The sequence below is a fragment of the Stegostoma tigrinum genome, chromosome 45, assembly GCF_030684315.1.
Source record: "Stegostoma tigrinum isolate sSteTig4 chromosome 45, sSteTig4.hap1, whole genome shotgun sequence".
In the NCBI taxonomy this organism is placed as follows: Eukaryota; Metazoa; Chordata; class Chondrichthyes; order Orectolobiformes; family Stegostomatidae; genus Stegostoma; species Stegostoma tigrinum.
The window spans coordinates 1,893,241-1,912,392 of NC_081398.1; the positions used below are offsets into that span (position 1 = coordinate 1,893,241).

Genomic DNA, 19,152 nt, shown 5'->3' on the forward strand with positions numbered 1-19,152 from the left:
TCTGACAATGCTTGTGGGGAGATTGAAATGGGTCATATTTTCCACTTTGGAATGACCTTACTAACACAACATGTGGAAGGATGAGGTGAGAAGATTGTTAGAGACCTCACAAAGTAATCCTGTTTTATTAACAGAGACAATGAATATGAACAGAAGGAAATTACACTAAAACTTCATCAAACATTGGCTCAGTCCCAAGAACTTAAACATGGAAACATTATCAATGTATGACTTGAAAGGAGGCCATTCAGCCCATCGTGACCATGTTGGCAAAGCTGGAGCCTTGTATATAATGGTTAGCCCTAAAATTTTAGGAAGGATAGCAAAGTTTAGGAGACGGTGTAGAGGAGATTTTACAAGAACAGAAACAGGGAGGAAGGTCTTCATTTACAGTATGTATGCAGTGGGTCGAATGGTCTCTCTCTGCCTGTCTCCTTCTTCGCAAAGGAATTGGAAGAGTTGGGATTGTCCTTTTGGCAACAAGAGACCAAGTGGAAACTTCTTTCGGAAAGCTGGCGCAGTTTCGATTTGCTGAATGGCCTTGTTCTGTGCTGTAGGATGCAATCGTTTCGCTGCCTTGGCAAGCATAGAACAGGTATTTAGGTGGGTTTCAGGTGGGTAAACTGTGAGCTAATCAGCAGTGTGTGTTTGAGACCATGTGGGTACAGAGAGGGTGAGGGAGAGGTGGAAAACAGGAATACCTAATGTTTCTTGGCTGATTCCAACCTTAATCAAGCCTCTCATGCAGTGACTTGGAGACAATAAAGGACTGCAGACGCCGGAAGCCTGAGTTTATAGGTATCAGGCTGGAAAAGCACAACAGGTCAGACAGCATCAGGTTTGAGAAGCTTTGGACAGGAGATCGGGGAGGAGCAGTAACATGTTAACAAATTTTTGCATTACAGGTAAAAACACTAAGAAGGTCGGAAATTATGCGGAGGTAAGAATATCCATATTTAAGGGGAAAATGGTTCTGATTTTAACAGAATGTGATTCCAGAGGGGAGCAAGAGCATGTCAGAGCACTGTTAGGGGGATTGAAGGAAGTTGTTTGTGTTGAAGCTTGAGGAGGATGAGAGGGGGATGTTTCAGAGTAACATTGACAGACATTTGGATAAGACAGTCAGGTTAGTCAACACCCCGGCAATCCAACAGTTACCAAAGAATTGACATAGCCCCCGAGAAATGCTGACAATTCAAGATTGTTTCTAAAAATAGAAAAGCAAGATGTAAAAATAAATGCACAATTCTGCTTATGGCCCTGAAACTGCAAGACACCATAACTGCTACTGAGTTTATTGTGAAGAGAATAAAATTCTGACATCTTTGGCATCCACCTCCACTCTCCCCTGAGAAAAAGATTTCCATCACTTAACATTGGCAGCTCTGCCTTCAGCTGCCTTGGCCCCAAGGCCTGGTTTTCCTTCTCCATCCACTGTATTTATTAAGACACTCCTTAAAGATAACCCTTTTGATGAAATTAACAATCAGTGGTGCGAATATTTCATTTGGATCAATGGCAAACATTGTCTGATAATAGGCGCTGTCAAGCATCTTAATAAATCCAAAAAGTAAAATGAATAGACAGACTTGCATTTCTCCAGCATCTTTCACAACCTCAGGACATCTAATAGTGCTTTACACCTAATGAAGTACTTTTGAAGTTTAGCCGCTGTAATAATGTAGGAAACACATTTGCCAATTGCCCCAGTCAGCAAGATCTCACAAACTAAACACTGGTAAAATTTTAAAAATCGGCCCTTTTGTTCTTCTAAATGGTGACCTTTAGGACCACCTGAGAGGAGAGATAGGGCATAACTCGAGCAAAATATGTCACCTCCGACAGTGCAGCACTCCCTGAGCCCTGACTCTCCAAGAATACAGTAGTCCCACAGCACTGACCCTCCGACAGTGTGACGTCAGCACTGACCTTCCAAAAGTGCAGCACTCCCTCAACACTGCCCCTCTGACAGTGCGGTGCTCCCTCAGCACTGACTCTCCAAAAGTGCGGCGCTCCCTCAGCACTGACCCTCCGACAGTGTGGTGCACCCTCGGCACTGGCCATTTGACAGTGCAGCACTCCCTCAGCACTGACCCTCCAACAGTGCCCCACTCCCTCAGCACTGACCCTCCAACAGTGCCCCACTCCCTCAGCACTGACCCTCCGACAGTGCCCGCTCCCTCAGCACTGACCCTCCGACAGTGCCCGCTCCCTCAGCACTGACCCTTCAACAGTGCCCGCTCCCTCAGCACTGACCCTCCGACAGTGCCCGCTCCCTCAGCACTGACCCTCCGACAGAGTGGTGCACCCTCGGCACTGGCCATTTGACAGTGCCCACTCCCTCATCACTGACTCTCTGACAGTGCGGCGCCCCCTCAGCACTGACCCTCCAACAGTGCCCACTCCCTCATCACTGACCCTCCGACAGTGCGATGCTCCCTCAGTGCTGACCCTCCAGTAGTGCAGAACTCCTTCATTGCTGACCCTCCGACAGTGCGGTGCTCCCTGAGCACTGACCCTCCAGCAATGCAGCACTCCCTCTGGACTGATCATGCAACGATGTGGTACGTCTTCACTACTGACCCTCCCACAATGGTATTTTCCCTCAACAATGACCCTCTCACAGTGTGACAATCCCTTCTGTACTGAGCCTCTGATCGTGTGGCACTGTCTGTACTGACCTGCTGTAGGCAATGCAGCATTTTGTCAGTACTGCTCACAGCTGTCATCCTCATGCTTAGGTCTCTGAAGGTGGACAGTGAAAGCACAACCTTCTGACTCAGAGATGAGGTGGCTACCTACTCAGCCATAGCTCTTGTGGAGGGAACTCCAAAACATGTAACTTCAAAGCAAATGCCACAACAATTCCTCTCGTGTGCAATTCCCTAAAGACAACAGTGACAGATTTCATTCACCCATGTTGCATCGAACAGTTTCAATTCACAGACAACTTTAATCAGTATCTTAAAAAAAGTCATTGCACACAAATCAAATCATGGCAGTGTTGGGATTGACAATTAAAACAAAACATATAGCTATTTCATTATTAATTTAGTTGTAGGCTTCATACAAAAGCTTTCCTGCCAGGCTTTGTTGCTTGATTTCCTTTCTGGCTGCTTTAAGCTTAAGAAAACAAAAGAGTATTTACAGTATTACTGCCTCCAAGCAAACAGGTACGGTAATGTTCTCCTAGTCTTTTGGCCATGGGATACAATCCTGGGAAGCAGAAAATTTTGGGAGTGAGACAGCATAGGGTATCAAGATATTTTTGACCTTAACTGTTCATTCCTTTTCTCCAATTCCTCAGATGCAGCCGGAGCTGCTGCCTTTTCTGTTTTTAGTCCTTTGCCAGCAGCCATTCGGATTTGCTCCAAAAGGAGCTATGGTTCCATTCCCATGGTACAGTCGAGACACTGGACTGTTTACTTCAGCAACAATTCCACCTTTTCACCACAATGATAACCATCTGGGCACTCTGAAGGGTGATCAGGTTGTAGTGCTTGAACCCAAGCTCACAATCAGAACGTTGCCGAAAATCTCAAATCACTCTCCAGAGTTCAGTTCCAGCATTGTTTCTGGTTCCTCATCACCCTGTACGGATAGCAACTCCTTTTGTTCACTGCACAATTCACCTTTGGAATCCGGTATTCCCAGAAGATGTTTAGTTTTCACATTTTACACAGATGCTGTTTGTTTTTACGCAGGGGTGGACCACACTGTTTATTTTGAGCTTTAAGCCAAAAATAACCAAAACATTAACATCACACCATGCATTAACTCGCCACATTCCATTTCATAGCAGGGTACCAATTAATGGTCTTTCTTCATAGTTTTCTTTTTATAATTGCATGTAGATTTTTTCTGATTTACTACAGTTTCCCAATCTAAAGTCCTTTGTGTAGAAAAAAATCAAACTGTCTCTTCAGAGTTTTAAGCCCTTGTTTTAGTCCCTTCAGGTTTTGTTTCTGGAAGTCAGAACAACAGAGCACAGCAAGAGACCATTCAGTCCATCTTCCGTGCCTGTGCCAGCTCTGTGAAAGAGCTAAAGGTTAAAGTGTTTTGTTCCCAATCTCCCTCCTGGACTGGATTTCCAACTATTTTTAAGTGTTTGAATTGAGAGTTGAAGAAACAATGGGAGACTGAGGATGGGGGAGGGGGTGTTTACAGGAGATGAAGAAAAACTATTAGTCATCAACATTCAGTCATCGTGTTTAGTCATAGTGAACAAAAATATTCAGCAATAAAGTCAGAGAAGTTTTGGTGCCCTTTTCCCAAGGACTGAGGAACCTGTTTGTTGACCACACACGCGGTCAGTGAGATGTGGCAAAATCCCGTGAAATCCCAAGAGATAGCTAGAAATGGGTTAGGTGGCACTACTTGGTGCATTTTCCTGTGGTCTCCTCACTCACCAGGGTTAGCACCTCAGGACAGGTCTGGACTGCAGCTGGAGGGTTCGATTTCGTGGACAAGAGCAGAGTCGTCCGCACTAACTCCAGAGTCCCCTTGAAGTCCCACAGGAAGCATGGGAACTTGTGCGAAGTGAGTTCCCACAACTCCTCTTTGCGTAGACCATAGATAACAGGGCTGATGCACTGTGCCAGGCTGAAGAAGGCAAAGTTCAGTACCTCAAAGAGGGTCTTAGTACTCCCATCGAGCTTCTTGGCATGTGCCACTTGTTGCAGAATGAAGTTGATGAACGTGGGAATTATGTAGACTGCCAGTTGAACCCCATGCATTAAAATGGTGCTCCGTGCCCTCTTATTTCGGCGGTTCAGCACACCGATACGCTTGCCTTCTGCCAGAATTTTGTAGTAGCTGAAGAGTATGAGGACTGTACAGATACAGATCAGAAGGATTTTAGAAGTGTGTTTTGTGCTGTAGCTGGAATGGAAGTTGGAGATTAAGCAGGTCCTGAACCCCTGACTGGGATCTTTCTTCGTATGCTGGGAGACCAGGATGAGAGGGATGACTGCTGAGACCACCCAGGTCAGGCTGCTGAGAATCCAGATTTTGCATGGGGTGCAGAAGGAGCTGTACTTGAGCGGATGACAGATGGCAAAGTACCGGTCGACCGCCATCACGGTCAGGGTCAGGAGGATGGTGGAGCCGCTCATCATCAGGAACATCAGGAGGATCAGGCAACACGATGCTGACATGGCCACCTCTAGGTAAATGAGGAGGTAGAAAGTGCTGCTCAGACCAAAGTAGATCAGACCTGATACCAAAAGGTGGAACAGCAGGACAAACCTGGCTTGAGATCGCAGACGGTCCTCACTCAGAATAGTATAATCAATTACAAGATTGAAGAAAGCCAGCAGAACAAAGGAGGTTACAGAAGCAAAGACCCTGATTTTGATCAGGTGCTCCTCGTTGATAGTGCTGTTCCCTGATTCATTCATTCTCAGACGCTTAAACACACTCCAGTGTCCGACATAACAGCGTTGTGTTTCAGATCAGAGTTCTCTCTAAACTAAACAAGCCTGTCCTTCCCCTGCTGGCTGATTGGCACTCTTGCACTCTCTCTTACAGTCACATAGACACACACACACACAAGCAATGTTTCCGCTCTGCACCAACCACAATGGAACAACTTTAAGCTAGAAGTTAACTCTTTCAATGACTCATCAGCACTTTGTGTGGTATAGTTCCCAATGCTGCACAATTGCTTTCAATAATAGCAAGTGAACTGGTGCAATAATTTAGGCACAGGCCTTCCACCTCTGAGTTCTGGATTCAAATTTTGGCTGTAGAAGTGGTTCTCAACGTCCATGAGGGTCCTCTGGGTGGTTCGTCTGGGGCTGGTACAAAATGCATGTCATGAATACACAATGCAACACCATGAGACTGTACAAGAAAACAGACTGGAACACAGCTCACACAAGAAGGGCTGTCAATGGTACGACACCAGGCCTCACGAACAAGGGAGTTTACAAGCAAGATTTAAGTTTTGTTACCATATTGATTTTCAACACTTCAGAAGCTGAATTTGGAGTCCAAGGTGAAGCTAAAGGACTCCAGCATTCTATTGGTGTGTCATCCAAAGCAGCAATATCCCTCCCACTAATTCTCATGGGTTGTTTTGCATTGATAAGCCAACATTGTGGTGGGTGGGAAGGATGCAGTGTAAGTAGTCTGTAGGGGTATTTGCCCATCCTAAGCAGATGTAAAATTGTGTCAAAACACAGTCTCTGGTTAGAGAGGAAAGCTCCTGTCTTATTATGCCCTTTATGGATCCAACACAAATCTGATTATCATCAGTTTGACAATACTTTCCATATGTAGAGCACCATTTACATTGTAAAACAGTCCAAAGTACTACACAAGACTAGATTTGACATTCAGCCACCATGAGGAGATATTAAGACAGGTAAAAACTGGGTTATCGAGGTAGTTTTAAAAGGCATTACAGTATGGCAGTGCCCACTTGGTAAACTAAGTATGATTCAATTTTTGCTGCTTAAATATGGTGTCCAAGACCTAGAGATGTACAGAAGGCTTTACTCTCTATCTTACTTCATGGTTGTACCTGTCCTGGGGGTGTTTGATGGGGACACATTAGAGAGAGCTTTACTCTGTATCTAACCATGGGCTGTGCTTACCTGAGAGTGTTTGATGGGAACAATGAAGAAAGGGTTTTACTGAGCTCTGAAATCAGTTGTCAGTTGCTTTCATCAGAGGGACAGTACTGAGGAAGCATCTTGCTGAGAGATCGCTGTATTCCCATCTGGAAACTATCTGAGGAGTTAATCCGATGTCAGAAATTATGAATTATTCATTGTCAAATAGAACATGGAATAGTGAGTTACAGAGATGCTTGGCGTCAGTCAAGACCCAAATAATACAAAGGTCTGCTAACACACTGGACTGACAGATACTGTCACAAACATTGCTGTTTGTAGGAGCTTGCTGTGCTACAACACACCAGTGACTACACTTCAAGGCCAACATTAATTATAGAATCATGGAATTTTACAGTACAGGAGGCCATTTGGCCTATCTTGTCTGTGCTCACTCTTGGAAGAATTACCCAGTGAGCCCTATCTCTGCAGCCCTCTAAATTCATCACTTTCGAATATCCAACTCCCTTTTGAAATCTTGAATAGAATCTGCATCCACCACTCTCCCAGACGGTGCATCCAAATCCTAAAAACATTATGTTTATAGAAGTGACTCCTCAATTCACTCCTAGCTCTCTTGCTGACAATCTTGAAATTATGACTCTTAGTGACTGATATACCAACTTGCGGAAACAGAATGTCCTTCTTTACCCTGTCAAAATTGTTCATAATTTTCATTGGAGAAAAGGAGGAGGAGAGGGGACCTAATTGAGGTATACAAGATAATGAGAGGCATAGATAGAGTCGATAGCCAGAGACTATTTCCCAGGGCAGAAATGGCTAGCACGAGGGGTCATAGTTTTAAGCTGGTTGGTGGAAAGTATAGAGGGGATGTCAGAGGCAGGTTCTTTACGCAGAGAGTTGTGAGAGCATGGAATGCGTTGCCGGCAGCAGTTGTGGAAGCAAGGTCATTGGGGTCATTTAAGAGACTGCTGGACATGCATATGGTCACAGAAATTTGAGGGTGCATCCATGAGGATCAATGGTCGGCACAACATTGTGGGCTGAAGGGCCTGTTCTGTGCTGTACTGTTCTATGTTCTATGTTCTATTAACACTTTAATAAAGTCATTTCTTAAGCCTCTCTCCTCTAAGAAGGGTGAGCCCAATTTCTCCAATCTTTTCTTGCATCTAAAATCCATTATTCGCGGCATGATTTAGTAAACCTGTTTTTGCACTTCCTCCAGGGCTTTAACATCCTTTCTTAAATAATGTGCCGAGAAGTAAACAATACTCCAAATGTGATCTGACCAATGATTTGTAGAGGTGTAGAGCCATTTCCTTGCTTTTATACTGTATGCCTCTGTTTATAAACCTAAGGATCCTACAAGCCTTTTTAACAACTGTTTCAACTTGCCAGGCCACCTTGAGAATTATGCACTTGAACCCTGAGATTCCTCTGCTCCTGTACTTCCCTCAAATTTGTACCATTGTGCCTGTATTGTCTTTCTGTGTTTCTTCTACCAAACTGCATTACCTCACAGTTCTCTGCATTGAAATTCATCTGCTAGGTTTCAGCCCATTTGGCCAACTTGTCAAAATCCCACTGAAGGTATTCAGCGTCATCCTCACAATTCACTGTTTCTTTCTAGCATAGTACCGTCTACAAATTTAGAGACTTTTCCCTCAGCACCCATCTCCAAATCATTTATATAAATCAGAAAAAGCAAGTATCCCAACACCAATCCCTGAAGAACACCACTTTCAATACATCTCCGGTCTGAGAAATACCCATCCTGTTTCCTATCTTTTAACAAACTTCTAATCCATACTGCCAAGGATGCATCAGTCCCAAACATTTGCAATTAGCTAACCAACCTGCCATGTAGCACAGTATGAAATTGCTTATTGAAAATCCAAATATATAACATCTATACCCTCATCCACTGCCTGTTGCACCATGTCAAAGAACTCAATCTTTGTCTTATCTCAGATTATGACCTCTAACACTTCTCCTAAAAAGTATCTACAACTTTTGTAAAAACATGGAGCAATGTTTCTGCATAATTTAGAATTGACAGGCTGGTGTTTTTAAACAATGAAATGATGCTTTCCTATTTACAAACATACCCAAGTGAGGTTTGTGTAAAGTAGTTGGCGTGGGGCACTGGAGATATCAGTGAAGGCCGTCTAGACTCAATGTTTCCTCTGAGTTATTTTTGCTCATAGTCAAAAGCAGTTTCCTGTGATTGTTTGCATGAGCTTCTTTACTTATCTTTGAGGCAGCAAAGGAAGGGATCTCACACCTCCCAACCAGTATTTAATGAAATTTCATGCATTGCCAGGATATTAAGCTGCTGCTTTATAATGACAGCATTATACTGTTAACTGTCCTCCTTAGCTGAAATGCTGAAACTTGGTATACTGTATGGTGCAGCAGAGCTGTCTGGCAGTCCTTCCAAATGGCCAGCATCTATATGAGGGACACTGACAATATTTGCATGTTGGCAGACTTTTCACGTGGTATTACAGGCCAGCACCATGTCTGCATCTGCAGGGTTTTGAGAGGCACTAGCTGGAGTAGAGAGTCAAAGGCTGATCCTTTACGCTGTTGACCACTAGGGGATTGAAGAGGCAAAACTCATACTGCTCCTCGAATAACATCAGACAGGATCAAGCAGCACCCCCATTATCTGCATGGCAACAGAGAATGGACTTCCCATTGACTTAGTGGGTCAAATGACTGTGGGCTCATCTTCCATTTCATGATCGAGGTAACTGCAGGAGAACTGGACTTGATTTTGTTCTTTCACAGTATAAGAGCATTGCAGCAAGACCAGTATTTGCTGCCCATCGCAATATGTCCTTGAGCTAAGTTGCGAAACCATTCAAGAAAACAATTGAGAGCCAACTACATTGGCTGTGGGTTTGGAGTCAAATGTAATGATAGCTGATTTCCATCCCCGAAGAACGTTCTGGAGCAGATGGCTTTACAATAGTCAATAATAGTTTCATAGTTACTGTACTGATATTAGTTTTTAATTTCAGACTTTGTAACTTAATTCAATTTGAATCCCCAGACCATCAGATTGAGCCTTTTAATTACAAGCCCAGTAATATGGGCATTGTGCCACAGTCTTCCCAAACTATTGGAAAGTAAGTGCTGAGGGGTTGCCATACCATTGAAAGGTGAATACTAAGGGAGCACTGCACTGTTAACAGAGGGAGTACTGAGCAAGTGCCACATTATTGGAAGGTCCACACAAAAGATGTGTTTCACCATTGCAAGATCAACACCAGAGGATCATTAAGCTGTCAGAAAGGCAGTACTGAGGTAGTACCTACTGTTACAGGGTCAGGACTGAGGTAGCGTCGCACTTTCAGAGTGGCAGTACTGAGGGAATGCTGTCTTTTAGATAAGACATTAAACCAAAGAAACCATCTGCTCTCTCAAGGGGTACAACATATCCCACTGCAAGTATTTTGATGAAGAACAGGGAAATTTGCTTGGGCATCCTGGGCCAGTGTTTATCCTTGAACCAACATGACTGAATCAAATGATCTGATAGCTATTACATTGCTGTTTGTGGGAGCTTGCTGTGCTACAGCACACCAGTGACTACACTTCAAAAAGGGTTGCATCACTGGCTTTTTTTTTGTGACAAACTGGCTGTGACACTGGAGATACAAGTATTTCAATTTTTTTTAAACTGGTGCATTACAAGAGTAGCAACTGATGCAAAATGCAGCATCTCAACATGTTGAATCAGAACAAGATTGTTCTGTGGGCAGACAGCATAAAAGAATGGGTAATCTGAATCAAACAAGTTCTTACTTACAGTGAATTTATGAAAGGCCTGGATCTTCCTTCCCAGCTACCTGTGTTATGCAGATTGCATTTGCAGATTGGGCTTTTGTTAAAAGTGCAACTTGACACAATATCAAAGCTTTGTAGAGACATTTGATGAGAAAGGTACATTTCCCCTTTGAAACCCCACTCCAATTTCTCTAACTACACTGAGGGCTGTTATGCAAATAGCACAGAGACCTCACCACATCTCAGAGATGTCCGAAAGTGCTTCACAAGCAGTGGATTAACTGTGAAGAGTCAATGTTCTTATATGACGTGTTGCAGTTGAGTTCAGAGAAATGAAATGATTCCTCTCTTTGTCCCACTCCTCTACTGGTACGTGATGTTGCCAAATACATATCGATCTGTACAGAGCTCACTATTAGAAACAAATCTGCCAAGCTCTCTGAGTAACAAACCAATTACTAGTTTATTTGAAACAAAACTTGCTTGAGCAAAGATGTAAAGATTATTAACAAAAAACATGAACAGTGCAAATAAATGCAGCTAGTCTTCTTGAAAACTTGTGTACATGTACCTACAACCTCCAAGTTTGGGATAGAAATAAAACTTGTACAGTGTCTTCCTGAAAGTACTTTGGCCAAATTAAAGTTAAAGAAAACAAATCATAAATTGACCAAATGCTGGTCTGTAGTCAAAATTACATTGCACACAGGCTGTTGGCACTGGAGAGTGTTCCTCTCACAGTTATGGCTAGCTGATTCTGAATTTTCCTTTAGGAACCCTCCATTCGTGTTGCTTTCCAGTGGGTTTACAATTCACAAACTTTGATGAGATAGGTTTCAGCGAAAGGCAGGAGATGGGCAAAGTCTACTGCTCCAAGTAAGTTATCTCACTAAGTTCAAACCCAGTAGCTTCATTACACTCACAAACTGGGCTCTGGAGCCCTCTCTGGAAGTGTGGTACACTCAGTGACACCAGGCAAACAGCTTGTGTTCTTTGCAAATGCAAACCATTTTCCCTGCGGCAACCAGGCACCTTTATTTTGCAAAGTGCTCTTTCCAAAAAGTCCAAGATATAGATACATGTCCCAGTCAATGGTATTCTGAATTAAATTTCAAATAACACATCTTCATCACAGGCATCACTATCAGTCTCAATCTTCTGGGTGAGCGTAAAATTTAAATGATTGCTCCCAACTAAGCTACCTACCACCATATTGGAAGCCTCAGAGGCAATATTGGGGTCTAGAAAATGGGCTTCATGCAGCCTTCTCCCACATTAGTGTGCTTTGGAAACAGCTATGTCCCATATTATGGACAAACCCTCACTAAAATTTGTCACCACACTGCATCGAACACCTTCTATCGGAAACAAACAGAAACAGAAATTGCTGGAGAAACTCATCAGGTCTGGCAGCATCTGTGAAGACAAAACTGTTGTCATTTCTCTCATCTGACATTTTCTGTTTAAAGCTGCTACCAGAACTGCTGAGTTTCTCCAGCAATTTCTGTTAATTTTTGCTTCAGACTTCCAGCATCTGTAGTTCTTTGTCTCATCTTCTATCGGACTTTGATGGAATAAAATAGAATATCCTTTACTGTCATGTGTACTCAAGTACAGAAGGACAGGAATATAGAGAAAATTTTTATAACGTCACCTCTTATGGCACAAACTTAGGTATAAATACCTGGGTACAAATCTCAGATACAAGGAGAGGAATAAAACGGAAACGCAGTTGCATTACTTTAGTGATTTATAGAAAAAGTCAGAAATAACACATAGTTAAAAGAAAAGACATGGCAGTCAGATAACCAAATTACACATAAACATTACATTGCAGTAGCTCAGATCAGGGGATTCCACACGTGCTTGGATCACCCTCGCCAGATCCCAGTCCAACAACCACCTCCACTCCGCTTCAAATCTCCAGTCCGCTCCACACGTTCTCCACTGCTCCAAGGTACGTTTTCCAAGAGTCATTCCCCACGCCGGCCTGCACTCTGGGACTCAATTCCCCACACCGGCATCCAATCTGGGACTCAATTCCCCACGCCGGCCTGCACTCTGGGACTCAATTCCCGATGCCGGCATCCAATCTGGGACTCAATTCCCCACACCGGCATCCAATCTGGGACTCAATTCCCCACACCGGCCTCCAATCTGGGACTCAATTCCCCACACTGGCATCCAATCTGGGACTCAATTCCCAACACCGGCATCTACTCTGGGACTCAATTCCCCACACCAGCTTCCAATCTGGGACTGATTCCCCACACCGGCCTCCAATCTGGGACTCAATTCCCCACACTGGCATCTACTGTGGGACTCAATTCCCCACACCGGCCTCCAATCTGGGACTGATTCCCCACACTGGCCTCCACTCTGGGACTGATTCCCCGCACCGGCCTCCGCTCCGGGACTGATTCACTGCATGGGCCTCTGCTCCGGGACTGGTTCCCCGTGCAGGCCTCCGCTGCAGGACTGATTCCCTGCACTGGCCTTCGCTCCGGGACTGGTTTCCCATGCAGTCCTCCATCTGGGACTGCTTCCCGCACTGCCCTCTGCTCTGGGGCTGATTCCCTGAACTGGCCTCCCTCCGGGACTGGTTCCCCATGTAGGCCTCTACTCTGGGACTGATTCCCCGCATTGGCCTCCGTTCTGGGACTCAATTCCCCACACCGGCCTCCGCCCTGGGGCTGATGCCCCGCACTGCCCTCTGCTCCAGGACTGATTCACTGCACGGGCCTCTGCTCCGGGACTGGTTCCCCGTGCAGGCCTCCGCTGCAGGACTGATTCCCTGCACTGGCCTTCGCTCTGGTACTGGTTCCCCATGTAGTCCTCCACTCTGGGACTGCTTCCCGCACTGCCCTCTGCTCTGGGGCTGATTCCGTGAACTGGCCTCCCTCCGGGACTGGTTCCCCGCACTGGGCTCCATTCTGGGACTCAATTCCCCACACCGGCCTCCGCACTGGGGCTGATTCGCCGCACTGGCCTCAGCTCTGGGGCTGATTCGCCGCACTGGCCTCAGCTCTGGGACTGATTCCCCGCACTGGCCTCAGCTCTGGGACTGATTCCCCACACTGGCCTCCGCTCTGGGACTGATTACCCAGACTGGCCTCCGCTCCGGGACTGATGCCCCGCACCGGTCTCCACTTTGGGACTCAATTCCCCGCACCGGCCTCCGCTCCGGGACTGATTCCCCGCACTGCCCTCCACTCCAGGAGTGATTCACTGCACGGGCCTCTGCTCCGGGACTGGTTCCCCGTGCAGGCCTCCGCTGCAGGACTGATTCCCTGCACTGGCCTCTGCTCTGGGACTGATTCCCCGCACTGGCCTCAGCTCTGGGACTGATTACCCACACTGGCCTCCGCTCTGGGACTGATTACCCACACTGGCCTCCGCTCTGGGACTGATTACCCAGACTGGCCTCCACTCCGGGACTGATTCCCCACACCGGTCTCCACTTTGGGTCTCAATTCCCCGCACCGGCCTCCGCTCCGGGACTGATTCCCCGCACCGGCCTCCGCTCCGGGACTGATTCCCCACACCGGCCTCCGCTCCGGGACTGATTCCCCGCACCGGCCTCCGCTCCGGGACTGACTCCCCGCACCGGCCTCCGCTCCGGGACTGACTCCCCGCACCGGCCTCCGCTCCGGGACTGATTCCCCGCACCGGCCTCCGCTCCGGGACTGATTCCCCGCACTGGCCTCCGCTCCGGGACTGATTCACTGCATGGGCCTCTGCTCCGGGACTGATTCCCCGCATTGGCCTCCGTTCTGGGACTCAATTCCCCGCACCGGCCTCCGCTCCGGGACTGATTCCCCGCACCGGTCTCTGCTCCGGGACTGGTTCCCCGCACCAGCCTCCATTCTGGGACTGCTTCCCCGCACTGCTCTCTACTCCAGGACTGATTGCTCGCACTGGCCTCCTTTCTGGGACTGCTTCCCTGCACTGCTCTCTACTCTGGGACTGATTCCCTGCACAGGCCTCCGCTCTGGGACTGATTCTCCGCACTGGCCTCTGTTCTGGGACTCAATTCCCCACACCGGCCTCCGCACTAGGGCTAATTCCCCGCACCGGCCTCCACTCTGGGACTGATTCCCGGCACTGGCCTCCGCTCCGGGACTGATTCCCCGCTCTGACCTCTGCTCCGGGACTGATTCTCCGCACCGGCCTCTGCTCCGGGACTGATTCTCCGCACCGGCCTCTGTTCTGGGACTGATTCCCCGCACCGGCCTCCATTCTGGGACTGCTTCCCCGCACTGCTCTCTACTCTGGGACTGATTCCCTGCACTGGCCTCCCTCCGGCACTTGGTCCCCATGGAGGCCTCCGCTCCAGGACTGATTCCTATCACTGTCCTTCGCTCCGGGACTGATTCCCAGCACCAGACTCCACTCCAGGACTGCTTCCCTGAACCGGCCTCCGCTCCAAGGCTGCTTCCCCGCACTGGCCTCCGCTCCAGGACTGATTCCCCGCACCAGTCTCCACTTTGCGACTCAATTCCCCGCACCGGTCTCCGCTCCGGGACTGATTCACTGCATGGGCCTCTGCTCCGGGACTGGTTCCCCGTGCAGGCCTCCGCTGCAGGACTGATTCCCTGCACTGGCCTTCGCTCCGGGACTGGTTTCCCATGCAGTCCTCCATCTGGGACTGCTTCCCGCACTGCCCTCTGCTCTGGGGCTGATTCCCTGAACTGGCCTCCCTCCGGGACTGGTTCCCCATGTAGGCCTCTACTCCGGGACTGATTCCCCGCATTGGCCTCCGTTCTGGGACTCAATTCCCCACACCGGCCTCCGCCCTGGGGCTGATTCCCCGCACTGCCCTCCGCTCCAGGACTGATTCACTGCACGGGCCTCTGCTCCGGGACTGGTTCCCCGTGCAGGCCTCCGCTGCAGGACTGATTCCCTGCACTGGCCTTCGCTCTGGTACTGGTTCCCCATGTAGTCCTCCACTCTGGGACTGCTTCCCGCACTGCCCTCTGCTCTGGGGCTGATTCCGTGAACTGGCCTCCCTCCGGGACTGGTTCCCCGCACTGGGCTCCATTCTGGGACTCAATTCCCCACACCGGCCTCCGCACTGGGGCTGATTCGCCGCACTGGCCTCAGCTCTGGGGCTGATTCGCCGCACTGGCCTCAGCTCTGGGACTGATTCCCCGCACTGGCCTCAGCTCTGGGACTGATTCCCCACACTGGCCTCCGCTCTGGGACTGATTACCCAGACTGGCCTCCGCTCCGGGACTGATGCCCCGCACCGGCCTCCGCTCCGGGACTGATTCCCCGCACTGGCCTCCGCTCCGGGACTGATTCACTGCATGGGCCTCTGCTCCGGGACTGATTCCCCGCATTGGCCTCCGTTCTGGGACTCAATTCCCCGCACCGGCCTCCGCTCCGGGACTGATTCCCCGCACCGGTCTCTGCTCCGGGACTGGTTCCCCGCACCAGCCTCCATTCTGGGACTGCTTCCCCGCACTGCTCTCTACTCCAGGACTGATTGCTCGCACTGGCCTCCTTTCTGGGACTGCTTCCCTGCACTGCTCTCTACTCTGGGACTGATTCCCTGCACAGGCCTCCGCTCTGGGACTGATTCTCCGCACTGGCCTCTGTTCTGGGACTGATTCCCCACACCGGTCTCCACTCTGGGACTCAATTCCCCACACCGGCCTCCGCACTAGGGCTAATTCCCCGCACCGGCCTCCACTCTGGGACTGATTCCCGGCACTGGCCTCCGCTCCGGGACTGATTCCCCGCTCTGACCTCTGCTCCGGGACTGATTCTCCGCACCGGCCTCTGCTCCGGGACTGATTCTCCGCACCGGCCTCTGTTCTGGGACTGATTCCCCGCACCGGCCTCCATTCTGGGACTGCTTCCCCGCACTGCTCTCTACTCTGGGACTGATTCCCTGCACTGGCCTCCCTCCGGCACTGGGTCCCCATGGAGGCCTCCGCTCCAGGACTGATTCCTATCACTGTCCTTCGCTCCGGGACTGATTCCCAGCACCAGACTCCACTCCAGGACTGCTTCCCTGAACCGGCCTCCGCTCCAAGGCTGCTTCCCCGCACTGGCCTCCGCTCCAGGACTGATTCCCCGCACCAGTCTCCACATTGCGACTCAATTCCCCGCACCGGTCTCCGCTCCGGGACTGATTCACTGCATGGGCCTCTGCTCCGGGACTGGTTCCCCGTGCAGGCCTCCGCTGCAGGACTGATTCCCTGCACTGGCCTTCGCTCCGGGACTGGTTTCCCATGCAGTCCTCCATCTGGGACTGCTTCCCGCACTGCCCTCTGCTCTGGGGCTGATTCCCTGAACTGGCCTCCCTCCGGGACTGGTTCCCCATGTAGGCCTCTACTCCGGGACTGATTCCCCGCATTGGCCTCCGTTCTGGGACTCAATTCCCCACACCGGCCTCCGCCCTGGGGCTGATTCCCCGCACTGCCCTCCGCTCCAGGACTGATTCACTGCACGGGCCTCTGCTCCGGGACTGGTTCCCCGTGCAGGCCTCCGCTGCAGGACTGATTCCCTGCACTGGCCTTCGCTCTGGTACTGGTTCCCCATGTAGTCCTCCACTCTGGGACTGCTTCCCGCACTGCCCTCTGCTCTGGGGCTGATTCCCTGAACTGGCCTCCCTCCGGGACTGGTTCCCCATGTAGGCCTCTACTCTGGGACTGATTCCCCGCATTGGCCTCCGTTCTGGGACTCAATTCCCCACACCGGCCTCCGCCCTGGGGCTGATTCCCCGCACTGCCCTCTGCTCCAGGACTGATTCACTGCACGGGCCTCTGCTCCGGGACTGGTTCCCCGTGCAGGCCTCCGCTGCAGGACTGATTCCCTGCACTGGCCTTCGCTCTGGTACTGGTTCCCCATGTAGTCCTCCACTCTGGGACTGCTTCCCGCACTGCCCTCTGCTCTGGGGCTGATTCCGTGAACTGGCCTCCCTCCGGGACTGGTTCCCCGCACTGGGCTCCATTCTGGGACTCAATTCCCCACACCGGCCTCCTCACTGGGGCTGATTCGCCGCACTGGCCTCAGCTCTGGGGCTGATTCGCCGCACTGGCCTCAGCTCTGGGACTGATTCCCTGCACTGGCCTCAGCTCTGGGACTGATTCCCCACACTGGCCTCCGCTCTGGGACTGATTACCCAGACTGGCCTCCGCTCCGGGACTGATTCCCCGCACCGGTCTCCACTTTGGGACTCAATTCCCCGCACCGGCCTCCGCTCCGGGACTGATTCCCCGCACTGCCCTCCACTCCAGGAGTGATTCACTGCACGGGCCTCTGCTCCGGGACTGGTTCCCCGTGCAGGCCTCCGCTGCAGGACTGATTCCCTGCACTGGCCTCTGCTCTAGGACTGATTCCCCGCACTGGCCTCAGCTCTGGGACTGATTACCCACACTGGCCTCCGCTCTGGGACTGATTACCCACACTGGCCTCCGCTCTGGGACTGATTACCCAGACTGGCCTCCACTCCGGGACTGATTCCCCGCACCGGTCTCCACTTTGGGACTCAATTCCCCGCACCGGCCTCCGCTCCGGGACTGATTCCCCACACCGGCCTCCGCTCCGGGACTGATTCCCCGCACCGGCCTCCGCTCCGGGACTGATTCCCCGCACCGGCCACCGCTCCGGGACTGACTCCCCGCACCGGCCTCCGCTCCGGGACTGACTCCCCGCACCGGCCTCCGCTCCGGGACTGATTCCCCGCACCGGCCTCCGCTCCGGGACTGATTCCCCGCACTGGCCTCCGCTCCGGGACTGATTCACTGCATGGGCCTCTGCTCCGGGACTGATTCCCCGCATTGGCCTCCGTTCTGGGACTCAATTCCCCGCACCGGCCTCCGCTCCGGGACTGATTCCCCGCACCGGTCTCTGCTCCGGGACTGGTTCCCCGCACCAGCCTCCATTCTGGGACTGCTTCCCCGCACTGCTCTCTACTCCAGGACTGATTGCTCGCACTGGCCTCCTTTCTGGGACTGCTTCCCTGCACTGCTCTCTACTCTGGGACTGATTCCCTGCACAGGCCTCCGCTCTGGGACTGATTCTCCGCACTGGCCTCTGTTCTGGGACTGATTCCCCACACCGGTCTCCACTCTGGAACTCAATTCCCCACACCGGCCTCCGCACTAGGGCTAATTCCCCGCACCGGCCTCCACTCTGGGACTGATCCCGGCACTGGCCTCCGCTCCGGGACTGATTCCCCGCTCTGACCTCTGCTCCGGGACTGATTCTCCGCACCGGCCTCTGCTCCGGGACTGATTCTCCGCACCGGCCTCTGTTCTGGGACTGATTCCCCGCACCGGCCTCCATTCTGGGACTGCTTCCCCGCACTGCTCTCTACTCTGGGACTGATTCCCTGCACTGGCCTCCCTCCGGCACTGGGTCCCCATGGAGGCCTCCGCTCCAGGACTGATTCCTATCACTGTCCTTCGCTCCGGGACTGATTCCCAGCACCAGACTCCACTCCAGGACTGCTTCCCTGAACCGGCCTCCGCTCCAAGGCTGCTTCCCCGCACTGGCCTCCGCTCCAGGACTGGTTCCCCGCTCTGGCCTCCACTCCGGGACTGATTCCCCGCACCGGTCTCCACTTTGCGACTCAATTCCCCGCACCGGTCTCCGCTCCGGGACTGATTCACTGCATGGGCCTCTGCTCCGGGACTGGTTCCCCGTGCAGGCCTCCGCTGCAGGACTGATTCCCTGCACTGGCCTTCGCTCCGGGACTGGTTTCCCATGCAGTCCTCCATCTGGGACTGCTTCCCGCACTGCCCTCTGCTCTGGGGCTGATTCCCTG

General features: G+C 50.9%; 1 protein-coding gene across 1 annotated transcript; it reads right to left on the reverse strand.

The window, feature by feature from the left end:
- Window positions 1–2,933: 2,933 nt before the first annotated feature.
- On the reverse strand, window positions 2,934–5,508 carry zgc:194312 (uncharacterized protein LOC794943 homolog). The gene has a single exon (XM_048524206.1). The coding sequence runs from the start codon at window positions 5,397–5,399 to the stop codon at window positions 4,374–4,376; it is 1,026 nt and encodes a 341-aa protein (XP_048380163.1). The 5' UTR covers window positions 5,400–5,508; the 3' UTR covers window positions 2,934–4,373.
- Between the last annotated feature and the right edge of the window lie 13,644 nt (window positions 5,509–19,152).